This window comes from Lotus japonicus, chromosome 6 (assembly GCF_012489685.1).
Source record: "Lotus japonicus ecotype B-129 chromosome 6, LjGifu_v1.2".
NCBI lineage: Eukaryota > Viridiplantae > Streptophyta > Magnoliopsida > Fabales > Fabaceae > Lotus > Lotus japonicus.
Window position 1 is genome coordinate 19,554,811 of NC_080046.1, and position 14,706 is coordinate 19,569,516.

At 38.8% G+C, this 14,706-nt stretch overlaps 1 protein-coding gene and 1 pseudogene across 1 annotated transcript; one reads left to right on the forward strand and one right to left on the reverse strand.

Moving 5' to 3' along the window:
• Positions 1 to 2,028: 2,028 nt before the first annotated feature.
• Positions 2,029 to 3,209, forward strand: LOC130722235 (mediator of RNA polymerase II transcription subunit 4-like; annotated as a pseudogene).
• A 701-nt stretch (positions 3,210 to 3,910) lies between these two features.
• On the reverse strand, positions 3,911 to 14,156 carry LOC130725053 (uncharacterized). The gene is made up of 5 exons (XM_057576313.1): positions 13,449 to 14,156; positions 9,656 to 10,290; positions 8,969 to 9,561; positions 4,849 to 4,901; positions 3,911 to 3,922 (listed from the first exon to the last, which is right to left on the reverse strand). The coding sequence occupies exons 1-5, from the start codon at positions 14,154 to 14,156 to the stop codon at positions 3,911 to 3,913; spliced, it is 2,001 nt and encodes a 666-aa protein (XP_057432296.1).
• Positions 14,157 to 14,706: the final 550 nt, after the last annotated feature.

Consider the following 14,706-nt stretch of genomic DNA (forward strand, 5'->3'; position numbering starts at 1 on the left):
CTTGATCACTCAATCTCAGCTTGTTGGTTTGTTACAATTTCTTTCTTTGGGTGGTAGAGGGGGTGGAGTGTGCTTGGGTTTGTCTTAAACTCTTAAACTTGCAGGACTCTACATTTCTAGTTTAGAAAATTGAGCTAAATTGTGAACTTGTTTTATTTAATCAGATTTGGGTTGGAATGGTGAGTTTATGCCTCATTTTGTGAGTGTGATTGACAACAACAAAATAGCCCCAAAACGATAGGGTTCGTTCCCCATCTCTGCCAAAGGAAGGAAATCGTTGTGTTGTTCCTTTCCTAATCATCATAGCCATTATGGTTCCTCATCCCTTCGACCCTTCTGATGAATGCCCGTTGAACCACCGGCGAGCCCTTGCCCCGCTTCATTCTTCTGCTTTAAGTTCACTTCATCCTTGGGCCGCTTGAGACTGTACTCACTTTCCTCCACCCTTGTACCATTGCTGCATATCGCAGCCGAAACAGACCCATGCATGTTTCTTCGAATGAATATCTGTTTCTTTAAGGTGCTGAAACATGCTTACATGCCCATCCCTCTCTGTTTGTGAGCTGTTTTATTTGTTTTTGTTTGATTGTCTATCAATTGTGTTTGTCTCACTGCATGCCTTTATATCTGCAGTGGGTAAACTTTCATGTTTACACTCTACATCATTTAATGTTTTTCATGATGCAATTGGTAATTGTGTGTTTAACAACACTTACATGTCATTTTTATGTCTGATTCTAATCTATACGATTGCACTTCATTATCGTGGTTTGCTTTATTATGCAATTGGTTTGTTGAATATTTATTATGTTAATGCTATTATAGTCTCTTTGCATATTATGATAAGTTTTGTAAATGTTTTTTCATATTAGGTAATCTCTTCTTAGAGTTGGTCAAGTCTATGGTATGTGTTGAAACTTGAACTGGTGCTGCTTATGTCAGTATATTATTTCAATCGATTCCTCAATCTTAGTAAGTATTATCTAGAGTGCCACTAAAGAGGTGATATTTTCTCATGACTCCAATTTTTACTTTCTCTCATTCAAGCAGATTACTAGACGTATCTTAGGGAGTAAATTTTATATAAATGGTAAACTAGTGATACCCTCTCCTGAAACTATTTAATATAAATGTAGAATCCATCAGTAAATGGCCAAAGTTGAGTAAATTTAACAACTTGTGTGATGAAATCCCTCACGACCTCACTGCTGCGTGTAACCTCTCTCCATGTTACTTTCTGCTGTTTGCTTCAATTTGAGTGATGAGTTTATTTGGAACTGTGATTCAAGAAGGGTCTCATATTATCTAAGCTTGCATCATTTACATTCCCTCTAATTCATGTATTTTCTGTCTTCTTTTATGCATTTTACTTGAGGACATTGTAGGATCACGCGCTTACCACTACGCCAAAACCAATTGGTGTTAGTGAGGGCGCAACGTTATTTCTTATAGCGTAGCAGACAGCGCCCCGTTTCGAATGCTACCTGCAGGCAGGATGCTGGCCCACCTGGACCCAACCATCCCCCCCCCAGCACCTGCCAGCCAAACTAGCTGCACAGCATGCCTTCCGTGGGATTCGAACAGGGACCTGGCTCTGATACCACTTGTAGGATCACGCGCTTACCACTACGCCAAAACCAATTGGTGTTAGTGAGGGCGCAACGTTATTTCTTATAGCGTAGCAGACAGCGCCCCGTTTCGAATGCTACCTGCAGGCAGGATGCTGGCCCACCTGGACCCAACAGACATAGCCTCCCCAAATAAGAAAGAAATACCTGGATTCCGAAGAGCCCTGACAGCTTTACCAGTTGAAATAATTGATTCTGCAACTTTCAAGGTATATATTCTGGTAGCATATCCTGCAACATGGGATTATATATTTAGGTAGTTTTGCTTTCTTTTTTACTTAAATATGTGTCTTCTTTAGCTATTGATTTCTAAGCCCGGATTCATGCCATTCGGTTGATTATAAATCATTTGATGAATTGATACAGGAGTATTGAAAAGGATAAGAGTGGTTGATACAAAATGCTTCAACACCAAATTGCACAATCCCCTGTGCGGCTAGGCCTTGCTAACCCTAACTCACCGTCGATTTCAAACCCTACCCCTCAAAAGCCCCCTCCTTCACAGACCCATCATCATCACACTGCTTTACTCTCTCTTCTCCCACCCCTCCCTAGAGCACAAGCACTTCTTCTTCAAATGGCTTCCTCAGCATCTAAGCTCTTTGAAACATCATCCAAGAGGCCCCTTTGGGTCACTGCATTTCGTGGATCATTCCCAACCTTCCTTCCTTCCCAGGCCCAAGCACATTTATCTAGCCCGCTTGAGTCTTCTCCTTCCACCACCAAAGAAATTATTTCACTTTTCACCGTCCTTCAAACCCAAATTGTTGAAGCAGTTGCTGAAATCTAAGAAATTCTTGATCTACAGGATTCTAAGCAAAAGATTGACCAGGAAATTCGCTCGAAAGATTTGGCACTTCTTGCATTTGTCAACAAATTCAAAGATATTGAGCGAGGACTTGACATACTTGTTGATGATTACTCTGATTATCGCCACAATAAGAGAATGAAATCAGGAGGTATCAATGAAAATGATTCTTTGGCTTCCTCGACTGTATCATCCCTGTTGAAGTTTTCATATATATTGTCATATGCGCATCGTGTAAGTTATATGACTTTTTCTCCACCGGAATTTGGAGCTGGGAAGGCTTCTCTCCTCGGTGCATTGCCACCTGCACCACAAGAAGAGCAAATGAGAGCTTCACAGTTATATAATTTTGCAGACCTTGATATTGGATTGCCTAAAACAGTTGAAACCAAGGACAAAACATTTGAGGCTATTATGGAACCTCCACCTCAACAAACTGTTGATACAAATCCTATTGCGAATTTTCCTGCAATTCAAGGGATGCTTCCTCCAAATTTTACTGTGCCACCTGGTTGGAAGCCTGGAATGCCTGTACAACTGCCTATTGATATACCAATTCAGCCTCCGCCTGGGTGGAAACCAGGGGATCCTGTGCCGTTGCCTCCGATGGATTCTATTCCAGTACCAAGATTTGAGGAACAAAAATTACATCTCACATTCCTCAGCCCAAGCAGCCTGAAGTTATTCAAGTGCAACCAGTTAATTTGGATCTTGGAGGAAGTGATAGTAGTGATTATAGTAGTGATGAAGCCAGCTCTGATGATGAAGACTGAGAACTCAGATAACTGATCATCTCAAATTGAGAACTTTACAGGTGAGAAATTTTGATTAAGATGTTTGTCTGTAATTTAACATAGTTGGGAATGCATGATCAATGTGAATTTTCAACATTTATTTTCCCCCTATAGTTATTCATTCTGCAGTTGATACTTGATAATTATGTCACTGGCCTACGTTATATATCATGTTAGTTGTCATTACCTAGTAGATCTTTTTGGTGTTGAGTCAAGTCAACACAATGCTCCGCTAAGGACTCTTCGTGTTTATGGTTATACTGTAGGCTCTACAAAGCAGAAAGCATATCCTTGCTTAATAAAATATTTCAATAAGCACTACATTTATACAAGTAGAGGTTTGAGTTTTTCAAGCTACAAAGATATTTTATAAAGACGACAGTGTATTCTAATAATAAATTACACTATTATATCAGAGCCTAATTTAATTTGGTTATGATGATTAGCATATTTACATTAACAAATGAAAAACTCTATCTAAGGCACACTGAAAACCTGTTTTTGTCTCGTTCATGAAAATTAAAGTTTTGAAAGTGACACATTTAATATAACAACCAGACCTTTTCTGAGTATATGGGGTCGACTAATAGAGTTAACGAACCCACAATGAATAACCATATCAATAAATAAATTTCATTCTTGAGAATTTTCCTCCTCTTACTAGCATATTCCTCACCCAATTATTCCTCCCTCTACACATCACAAAATCACATTTAATAGTATCAAGTTAGTAACCATTTCTCTCACATAGATACTCATTCTGATAGAGACTCTAATAACTCAATTTACACAACATAATTTTTCATTCTTTTACCAACTGCAGAGGTAGCTTTACTGATTTACCTTTCACTGTTTAATCTTCATTCATCAATTAACACCATTGTTAATGATCTGCACATTTCTCAAGCACTAAATTCTCACCCACTCACCCTTTTTCCACACCCCCAAGCATCCACCTTAATCACAAGTACATTTATTTACTGTCACCCTTTTTTTTGACATCACATACTCAGACACTTTTTTTAGATGATGTATATCAAAGGACTACTTTGTCTCCATGAGTGATGCACAGAGCATACCGACACTCACTTGGATTCGACACCCATGCATGTTACACACATAGGAAGGGTACCGGAGAGAATGGAAAAGGCTTAGAACGGTGAAATATGGGGAAGGAGTTGAAGCACACCTAGTCATCTAGCTACATCTGTCAATTTGAGAAAATTACCCATTGCTCGTCGGTAACCTATGAAGCACGGACTCGGACACAAACACGGGACACGGACACGGGCGGGAACGCCGACACGGCAAAACTCCAAAAAATAGGATACGGGGACACGGCTAATATGCTAATATATATATATATGTGTGTGTGTGTGTGTGTGTGTGTGTATATTAAAAAAGAGCAACATGAAAATTTGATCACAAAATTAAGAGAACATTAGACAAGTAAATGTTTATATATATCTTTCCCAAAGTTTCAAGAACATGTATTGATAAAGGGGAGACTTGGGAACAAAGTTTTTCCTAGTAAACTAATAACCAGCAAGGAACAAAGGAAAATAAAAACACAAAAAGGGAATTAACAAATCTAAAACAGTAGCAGCAAAACACAGACCAAGAAAAGCAAGGAAGAAGCACCAAGGAGCTTCAAAACACAAAGAGTATGTGCTTCAAACATTTTCAAAGTTAAAACACAAGTTAATGTCATTACAATTAAAAACTTAAAACTTCAATCTTATGTCAATGAGCTTCACCAAAAAGAAATACTAAGAAGTCTCATTTTGCAAGTTAAGAACTTTGTCTCCATAAAATAAAAGAGTTAATCTATCTAGTGGCTTGCTCCTCTGTAACACCCCGACTTCCAGGTGTCACTTTAGTAACCAAAAATAAACTTTACGCGGAAAACAGGTAAATTTTTTTTTGATTGTTTCCTTTTAATAAAAGCAATAAAGAAATAAAGACAAAGCCCAACAACTAAACTAACCGATAAACAACATATACAAAGGTACAGCCTCTGCTGCACTATCCCGTCACGCGCACACGCAGTGACTCCAAGGTAGCGTGCCCGTAGGCGAATATATACAAACCAGAACTGTACGCAAAAGCATCAAATATACCACTATCCAAGAGAAGGTCGGCCTCAAAATGGCCTCAACCCAAGACCCCTATAGTCCGACAGACTCTCTGTGATCCTCAGCAAGAGAACCACACAAAAAGCCATATATCGGGAACCTACCCGGTCCCAAAAGTAAGACGAATCAGAGCTATGACAGTGACAACCAACTCAAAAGACTCTAACCACCCATAACCCACACTACTATTATCGACTCTCCCTCGATCAGCCATGAAGTCTGGGTCCTCGTCGAAAGCTTCAGTAATAGACATTTCGCTCCGGGTCTTTCCCGCACAACGAATCATCACGAACCGGCTGACAGACGCCTGGCAGCAGGCCGACCGCCCAAACACAAACATACAAACAAAGCCAAGGTGCTAGGGTCAACTTACAGAATACAATAGATATACAATCAACATGCGATAAAGGGGGTATATACATATGTTGTATATATATACATATAAGTTATGTATTGCCTACTCTAAGGTATATACATAGCATGTTCTCGAATCTCCTACACAGTTCAATCATTAATACCTAACGATGTTCATCAACATCAAATCATCATAATCTCAACATATGAAGTTAGGTGATAAGGTTAGTCAAACAATGTATCGTCCTCCCAACACACACGTATCCAACTAAACCAAAGTTCCCTGTTGTTGCCCTAGGGTAAACGACGATGAAATCTCACGCTTCCATGAAGTCTCACGCTTCAATGGGGTCTTACGCTTTCACGAAGTCTCACGCTTCAGTGAAATCTCACACATTCACGAAGTCTCACGCTTCAGTGAAGTTTCGCGCCTTCACGAAGTCTCACGCTTCAGTGAAGTTGCACGCCTCCGCAAAGTCTCCCGCTTCAGCAAAGGTGTACGCCTCCGCAAAGTCTCCCGTTTCAGCGAAGGTTCCCGTCTCCACGAGGTCTCCCGCCTCAGTGAAGTTTCTGCTTTCACGAAGTCTCACGCCTCAGTGAAGCTTACTCACTTTCACGAAGTCTCACGCTTCAGTGAAGTTCCATGCTTTCACGAAGTCTCACGCCTCAGTGAAGCTTACTCACTTTCACGAAGTCTCACGCTTCAGTGAAGTTCCATGCTTTCACGAAGTCTCACGCCTCAGTGAAGCTTCCCGTTCCTCACTATGGATGGACCATTCCCGTTATCCATCCTGGATGAACCATTCCCGTTATTCATCCTTGGTGAACCATTCCCGTTATTCACCATATGATGAACCATTCCCGTTATTCATCATTTATGCAAGGTGAACCATTCCCGTTATTCACCCGATTGATGCAATATGGTTAGCCAAACAACGAATCGCCCTTACCACGAAAGAGTTTAGCTCACAACCCAATCCCAACAAAACCATGAGTTAGTGTCGGTCAATACAACACAACTCCCACCACAAAACCCACAAACAAAGCCCAGAGTCTGTGCCGGTCAATACAGCACGACTCGAACAACACTCCCAAGAGTACTAGAGTACTCGGTGACTTTCAATCATCACCATAGCTCACCTTAGTGGCTTTTCCCAATTCCAAAACTCTCCAAACCCACAACAAAAGCCGACTTTTCCCCGTCTTTCGTAAATATTTTCCCCTTTAGTTCTCTTGTGATTATTCGTTTAGTAAAAACGTTTCGAATTGAATTAGTCAAGTTATGAGTTTACTTCTCAAAGTCTAAGTCTCCCAGAGTCTCTAGTTTTCGAAATTCTAATCATTCTAAGTTTTCCAAAAACCCTCCAAAAGAAGTTTCCCGGGGAAAGTCTAAGTATTCAAACGAATCCCAACAAATGGCTAAGCCTCAAACCCCTCGTTTGGACTTGCCTAGGGTTGTTCATCCAACCCGAAATGTCAAAGATCACCAGATCAATGAACCTCCACTCCGAAGTTGCGTCAAAACGCTCAATTCAACACATCATCAATATCATAAGTTATGAAACAATCATAACAAGAAATCATCATCATATACAACATCAGATAAAGCATAGGTCGAGTTTATCGACGCCTATCATGCAATCATAGCTAAATATAGCAAGTTGCCCTAACCTCGAGCTGTTCCAGCTTCGAAATCAAGGTTGTCCTCAAACAGTTGCTCTGAATATTCTAAAGTTCCTTCAACTGAACCTCGGAGAAAACAAAGCAGAATCCGAACAAAATCGATTAGTTCGATCGCAAAACAATACATAAACGATAGACAAAGCATCAAAGATTCAGAATACGACAAACGGGTACTAAAGGACAAGTTTTCGAAAACGAAAAACTCCCCCCCCTTAGGAAATAGCCCACGGCCATAAGGAGAAAAGAGCTTCGGCTCTTTTTCTTCGATCAAATCAATTTACAAGGTAGTTTTAGGGTAAAACTAAGGCAAAGAAACTGTCAGAACAATTTTCGGACAATCGGGTCGAAATACGACTACGCAGGGGCATTTTGGTCCAAAATAAAGGCTCAAAACTTCAAAGTTATCAGTTCTGAAAACGGATTTGACAGCAACGATCCTCATGACATCCGTGACAACAAATCCTAAAGGCACGAAGTCAGATTATAGCTTTACGACAATAAAGTTTCGAAATGTGAGACAAAAAGAGTTTTGAGTCAATTTTTCAGATCCTGGACAACTGAATCGCAATCAGAGTTTACTGACAGAGGTTTTAGACTCAGGGGAACATAAGGAACATAACCCAAGCGAGAAATCAGAGAAATCGGACAATTTTAGAAAAAGCTCAAAACTTAGAGCACAGAAACGACTTCAGAAACGCAACAGAAACAACAATCAGAGGTAGGAATCGTGTTAGTTACCTTGATACCTAGAAGTAGGGACGAACTGCACGAAGATTGGTCAAGTTTTCGCGAAAATCTCTTCCTCCCTTGCTCTCCACGAATTTGGGCCACTAATGGAGGAAAATGAAAGATATTTTGCTTTTTCGCCTATTTATAGGCGGGTGAAATCGCGGGAAAATGAAAATTTCGCGATTCCGATTTTTGTAGCACGATCACCGAGAAATTCTAAGAGAGATTCTGGCGTCAGAATTCCAGAACTCAAAACAAATATCTAGGATTTAGGAAAAACGATATCCAAAACGCCAAAAGCGGTGTAAGTTAGTCTGTCCCGAAAAACTACTTTTTGCTGTGATGCTCAAACGACAAAACTTCCAACAGAAGAAAGATTGGAAATGTCGAAACAAGTCTGGCAACGCGGACGGAATCTTCGTTAGAAGTCCCGAATAGAAAAAGTCTTCATCCATTGCTCGAAAATAGGGTTTCGAAGCAAAGAAATTAGCGTCGGCGGACATCCGAAAAGTGAAACCTATCGTGCGTACAGTCCAGAGTTCCGAAATGAAACGCTGGTCGATGGAAAAATAAAGAGAATCTTTAAATTTTCCGAGAGTTCGAAATCTCACTCAAAACGTTGCTTTAAGAGCGAAATAGCCTATTCTGGACACGCTCGCCATAAGGCAGGTGTGCAGACGACTCGCACTAACTCCGAAAACAACTACGCAACCTTCCTCAAGCAATTCCTGAACTTTCTTCTTCATTAATCTTTCTCAAATGTCAAACTCCTGTCACACTTACACTGATTCCACGCGTGAGTCGGAAATTAACTTGTTCCGAAAATCCGGGTCTTACATCCTCCTTCTTGACCACCATCATCATTGAAAAATATAGCCTCTAGCTCTGGTTCATCAAGTGATAAATTAGCAACTTCAAGTATTCCACATCCACCCTCATCAAGAAATTCAAACGCATCTCCCGCTATATCCCACATCTTGGTTTCCCCTTCATGGTATTGTGGAGAACTTCTTGAAATAAGCCGGAGATTGCTATGAATAAATACTAAATCTTTAGCTCTTTTGGGTGTCATCTTATTTCTCTTCAAAGAATGAATGAAAGAGAATGTGCTCCAATTTCTTTCACTACATGAAGATGAACATGGCTGCCCAAGTAACTTAAGAGCAACTTGTTGTAATAGTGGAGCATGAGCACCATGAGTAAGCCACCAAGATTTAGCATCAATCCGTCCCCTACCTCCTAAAGAGTCAATGTCATCAAATCCTTCTCTTCCATCTGAGAAACTTGCAAACTCTACATTCACACGTCTCCTCACATCCACATAAACAAAGTACTTTCTGAAGCACTTCATCCTTTCACGAGTAATTTCCACATCTTGATGTGGACGAACTCTACTAGCATCTTCACTTAGCCATTCATGACTATAATATCTACAATAAATATATACAAAATATGGTTATATATAAATTCGAATAACATAGAGAATATAACTAAACATTATATTTAAAGAATATAGATAACAACCTTGGGTTTAAAGAGTGAGCTAAACAATGGAGAGGTGTGCTACTCTTAGTCCATTGATCAACTAATATGGAGTGCACTACCTCATAAAAGGTTGATACCTCCGACTCCGTCTTTCTTTCATACTTGTATATGACTTTCCTTACATTTTCAATCATTGAATCCCACATTTCATATACTACATGGAGAGTTGAAGCATCTGTATCCATTTTTCTTAGGACATCATAGATTGGACTAGTGAATGAAAGAATGTAATCAACCTTATCCCACCAACTAACATCCAACAATTTTTCCCTCACAAGTTTGGCCTTTTCAACATCATCATCCTTGTAAGAATTCCATTTGTCACTAATGACCATCTCTTGAAGCCCTTTCTTTAATTCCCTAAACCTCTTGAGCATCACTATTGTGGCGGCAAATCTCGTTGGAGCAATGGAAATCAACTTCAAGGAATTGAAAGAATGGAAGATTGATAATCTCATAGAGTGGCACATGATGAAGTTCTTGATAAGCATAACATCTTCAGCAATTTTTGTGATCCAAGAACATTCTTCGTAAAGAGTACTATTTCTCTCCGTATTCTTGGCTGCACATATATTCTTCAAAGCAAGGTTAAGGGTGTGCACAACACAAGGAGTCTAATAAATAGAAGGAAACTCAGATTCAATAATTAAACTTGCTGTGTAACACCCTCTAAACCCCGCATAATAATATATCATAAATCAGAGTAAAATGCATAACACAGAGGGTGTCACACTTATTCTCCAGAAACATAAATCAAAACACCTGTCATGCTCATAATAAATATATAAATTTTCCAACTTTAATGTCGCAACATCATATGCATAGCACAGCGGATTTATTTCAACTCCAAAATTTAACATAAAGAGAGTTCATAGGTAACTCTTAACATCAAGGTACAAAACTAAACGTTTCCCGGTGTTACATAACAGAGCATGACTCCCCTAACTAAACCGTAAATGAAAGACTAGCTCCTCCAACTAACCCTCGCGAGAAGCTCCACTATCTTCGGTACCTGAGCGATGTCGCATAGAACATCATTCCAACAGAAGGGTGAGAACTCATATCATATGGATAAGCATAATAATAAATAATGTAAAAGCTTACCTATGCTCCACATAAATTACTCACATTCACTAACAAATAATAAATTATGTAATTTTAACACAATTAATCAAGTTCACAGTTATGGCAAATACTCCATAAATTATAGCTCAATTAGAACATATATAATAGTCTCTAATTACCACCACATCAAATCTCTCCAAAAATATCACCATAACACATATGACTCAAGTGAGACCCGTGCAAATGCCTTTGGTACCAAAGTTGTTATCCTTAGCGGTATCACCGCGTCCACTCCAGACAGATAACCACCAACAAAGCCCTCGCTCTAGGCTTCAAAACCACTCCAGTTTTGGGACAAGTCACTAGCCTCCACGAGAACTAGCAAACATTGCCTCTTGACAACTATGCAGTGTATTGTGCAAAACTCAACTAACATATGCATATTCAGACCATCTCCAAGTCCTAATTATTTTAGCATATTCATCACCAGTTGCACAAAACACATATTACATGTTATCAATTATACAACTTGCAATCACAACAACTTAGCATCTCAAACATAACATCAATTCAGAAACAACATCATATAATGATTATTAAAAATAGATGTAAATTAAATATAATTCATATATAACAGGTTCTGCAACTATTTCCTAAAGACTGGATTTCTCTCTAAATTTTCCCAAAACCTCGCGACATGCTCATGCTCGCCATCTCGCGACATCTCACTGCACAACTCGCCATGTCGCGACATCTCACGACATCTCCCTACGCAACTCGCCATGTCGCTGAATAACTCGCCATGTCGCGAAATCTCCCTACGCAACTCGCCATGTCGCGACATCTTGCGACATCTTCCTGCGCAACTCGCCATGTGCGCGCACCACACATCTAATGAACTATTAAACAGATGTAAATTATCAAATATACTCAGAAAAATCTAATATTTTTATCATGGTTCCGTATACACGTTTTGTAAACCTCTATAAATTTTCAAGTCACAATTCGAAGTACAAAAATCAGGAAAAATCGTACACTAACCGCAGTCCGTAAGAAACTGGACAGCTTAACCTATACTCACTAAAATACACATAACTCGAGCTACAGACGTCGGAATGACGTGAAACCAGTGGAAAAAGTTTCGTAACAGAAAAACCTACAACTTTTATGAAGACTACTTCTTCAAATTCGGCCATTAACATAGCACGAAAAAGGGTACAAGAGAACGTAAATTTCTGCGCATCATGCAAGCCTATCATCTACCCCCAAAATCATCTAAAAGCCAAACCCTAACTATTTCAATTTGGGAATTTTTGCAACCTAGGGTTCCTAAATCATGCTTTCTATCATTATCCACTATCATACCAATCCATAAAACATGAATTCAAACCCTTACCTCTTGTAGATCAGTTCTAAGTTTTCTCCTCTTTTCTCCTCTCCTTCTCTGCTTTCACGTGTTTCTTGTTCTGCTTCTCTTCTAATCCTTATTTTTTTTTCTTTCTTTCTATTTCACTCCTAACCCTTAAATAGCCATACAATGGGCCCCACTCTCAATTACTCACACTAAACCCTAAAACCTTATTTATCTATATCACATAATCACTTAATTATCTAACAAAATCACTTAATTACCATATACCATAATACTAATTAAAATAAAATAATAAATAACCTAATAACAGAAAATGGGGTGTTACATGCTGCCCTACACACAGGTGCATTATCAGTCACAACTTGCACCACATTTGAGGGTCCAACTTCTATTATAACCTCTCTTATCTTTGTAATTCTAGTTCTCGTACAGGACAAATGTTCTACGCGATGCTGGGACAACCAGTTCGACAACTGACTAACAATAACAAAACCAGCAAAATAATAAAGAAGAACACAGGGGATTAGTAACCCAGTTCGGTGAAATTTCACCTACGTCTGGAGGGTTTGCACCCAAAGAAGGAAATCCACTATCTCAAGATTCAGGAATTACAAACACTCATGAACACCACAGTTCATAGTTCACTTCCTAATCTACCCAGTGTATTTCTACTTAGTATCTCAATCTAAGTATGAGAGTCCCTCTCCCTTTCTCTCAATCACTGCCACAGTGATTGGTAACAAACAATCAACAATCAGAGTTTTAAGAATCAAAGAACACAGAACACAACTTTGCTTTATAGAATCAGGGAGCAAAGTTTGTTCACAAGAAACAAGGACAAAGAATAATGAACAACCCTTAAACACTTGATCTTTCTCTATTAGCTTCAGTAGTCTACTTGTTTTAGGTCTTCATCCTTTTATATACTTCAGCAGCAGTAGCATAGGCACTAGGGTTTGCTAGGGCTGAAGTAACAGATTGCAACAACAAAACAAATCAAAACTGAATCTCGAAGATATTGTTGCGTTTTTCAAAAGTAAAGATAGAAACAAATCTTTTAACAAAGATTGTTTAAACAAATAACAACCCACAAATAAAAACCCTTCTAGTACAGCTACTTGATCCTCAAGTAACTACAAAACATATCTTCACAAAATCTTCAAGGGCCCAAAAACACGTTCCAAGCAAAGGACTGATGTCCTAGCTTCACGAAATCAGATGTCAAGGCATCTGCTTCGACATCAGGTTGTTTTTGACAAAATGCAGACAACAAAAAGTAACAACAATCTTTTTGGCAATGAAATCTTTATCTTTTACCTCATCTGATTAATCTACAGCTTTTAAGAACATAGGCCCACTCTCCGTGACAGCCATAAAATTGATAAGGGGTCTCCTTTGTGGATCACTCCATCCATCACTAACAATAGTCACCTCTTTTTGGCTCCATGAATTCCTAATTGGCTCCAATAGCTTGTCCACATGTCTTCTTTCATTTTCTAGCAAGGTTGTTCTCAACTTGTTATAACCAGGAGGTTGATATCCACTTATAAAATTATTGCATGCAAAAGAAAATGCCTTTTTGTAATGGGGATTTATTGCAAAATGAAATGGCAATCCAGAAGAATAAAACATTCTAGCAATTTCATAATCAAGTGTCTCTCTACCTTGCATATTGAATGCATTTTCAAGAGCTCCAGATGTCTTCCTCTTTTTAGGATCAGCAGTAGGACTCTCACTAGAAAGCGGGGGCAAATATGCTGTTTTGGTTTTTGACTTCTCAATCATAAGTGTAGCCTCATTGTCTAATTTATGCATATCAATAAGCTTAGCTTGTGTTAGCTTGTCACAAAATCCAACACCCTGTCTTGGAATCTTCAATAGATGAGCTCTGACTCTAGTGTAAGATCCATGAAAGATTTTGTTACAGAGCTTGCATTGGACTTTAAAATTCCCACCCCGAACTCCTGCTCCTTTTGTCTGTGTTACAAAGTTATTTAGAGGCTTGGTGACATCCCCTTGGTCAACTTGACTTGAAGAAGCCATTTCTATCATGATTTTAAACAAACACAAATGTAGGGAAAGTAGAAAATTGGACAAAAATCAACAGCATAAGCATAATGCCATAATCTGATCATGCTCTCATATATATGGGGCTAAAATTACAAACTGCTAATGCTATTTATCTCATATAAACTTATGAAATCAGCAGCATAATCTTAACAAGTTATTCAATATATATAATATGATTCATAAGTTATGTTTGAAAACTCAACGTAGCAATGAAAATCAGCAGCAAAATCAAAGTTTTTTTTAATCAACAAATTGATTATATATTGAAATATGGGGCTGTTGGCGTGCAAAAAATAGCATGTACATTAGAAACACTTGCTGTTTGGTTGATGAAACAAGAAACAGAGTAGCAAAAATTGAAGTTTTTGTTGAAAAAATTCATAGAATAGAGGCATGTAGAACAAGAGAAGCTTTCCAACCCATATACAATGAAAGGACCCAAAATAAGCAACTGGCAAACAAAATCAATAAAACCCTAAAGTGATAAAGTTCTTACCTTTGTCCAGAAACAATGAAGGGAAGC

Coding starts and splice junctions, on each gene's coding strand:
- LOC130725053 (XM_057576313.1), bottom strand. CDS start 14,156: ATGGCTTCTTCAAGTCAAGTTGACCAAGGGGATGTCACCAAGCCTCTA. Junction 10,291..13,448: donor GGCCTATGTTCTTAAAAGCT/GTAGATTAATCA, acceptor TCTATTTATTAG/ACTCCTTGTGTTGTGCACAC. Junction 4,902..8,968: donor TGGTGGTCAAGAAGGAGGAT/GTAAGACCCGGA, acceptor AAATGTTTGAAG/CACATACTCTTTGTGTTTTG.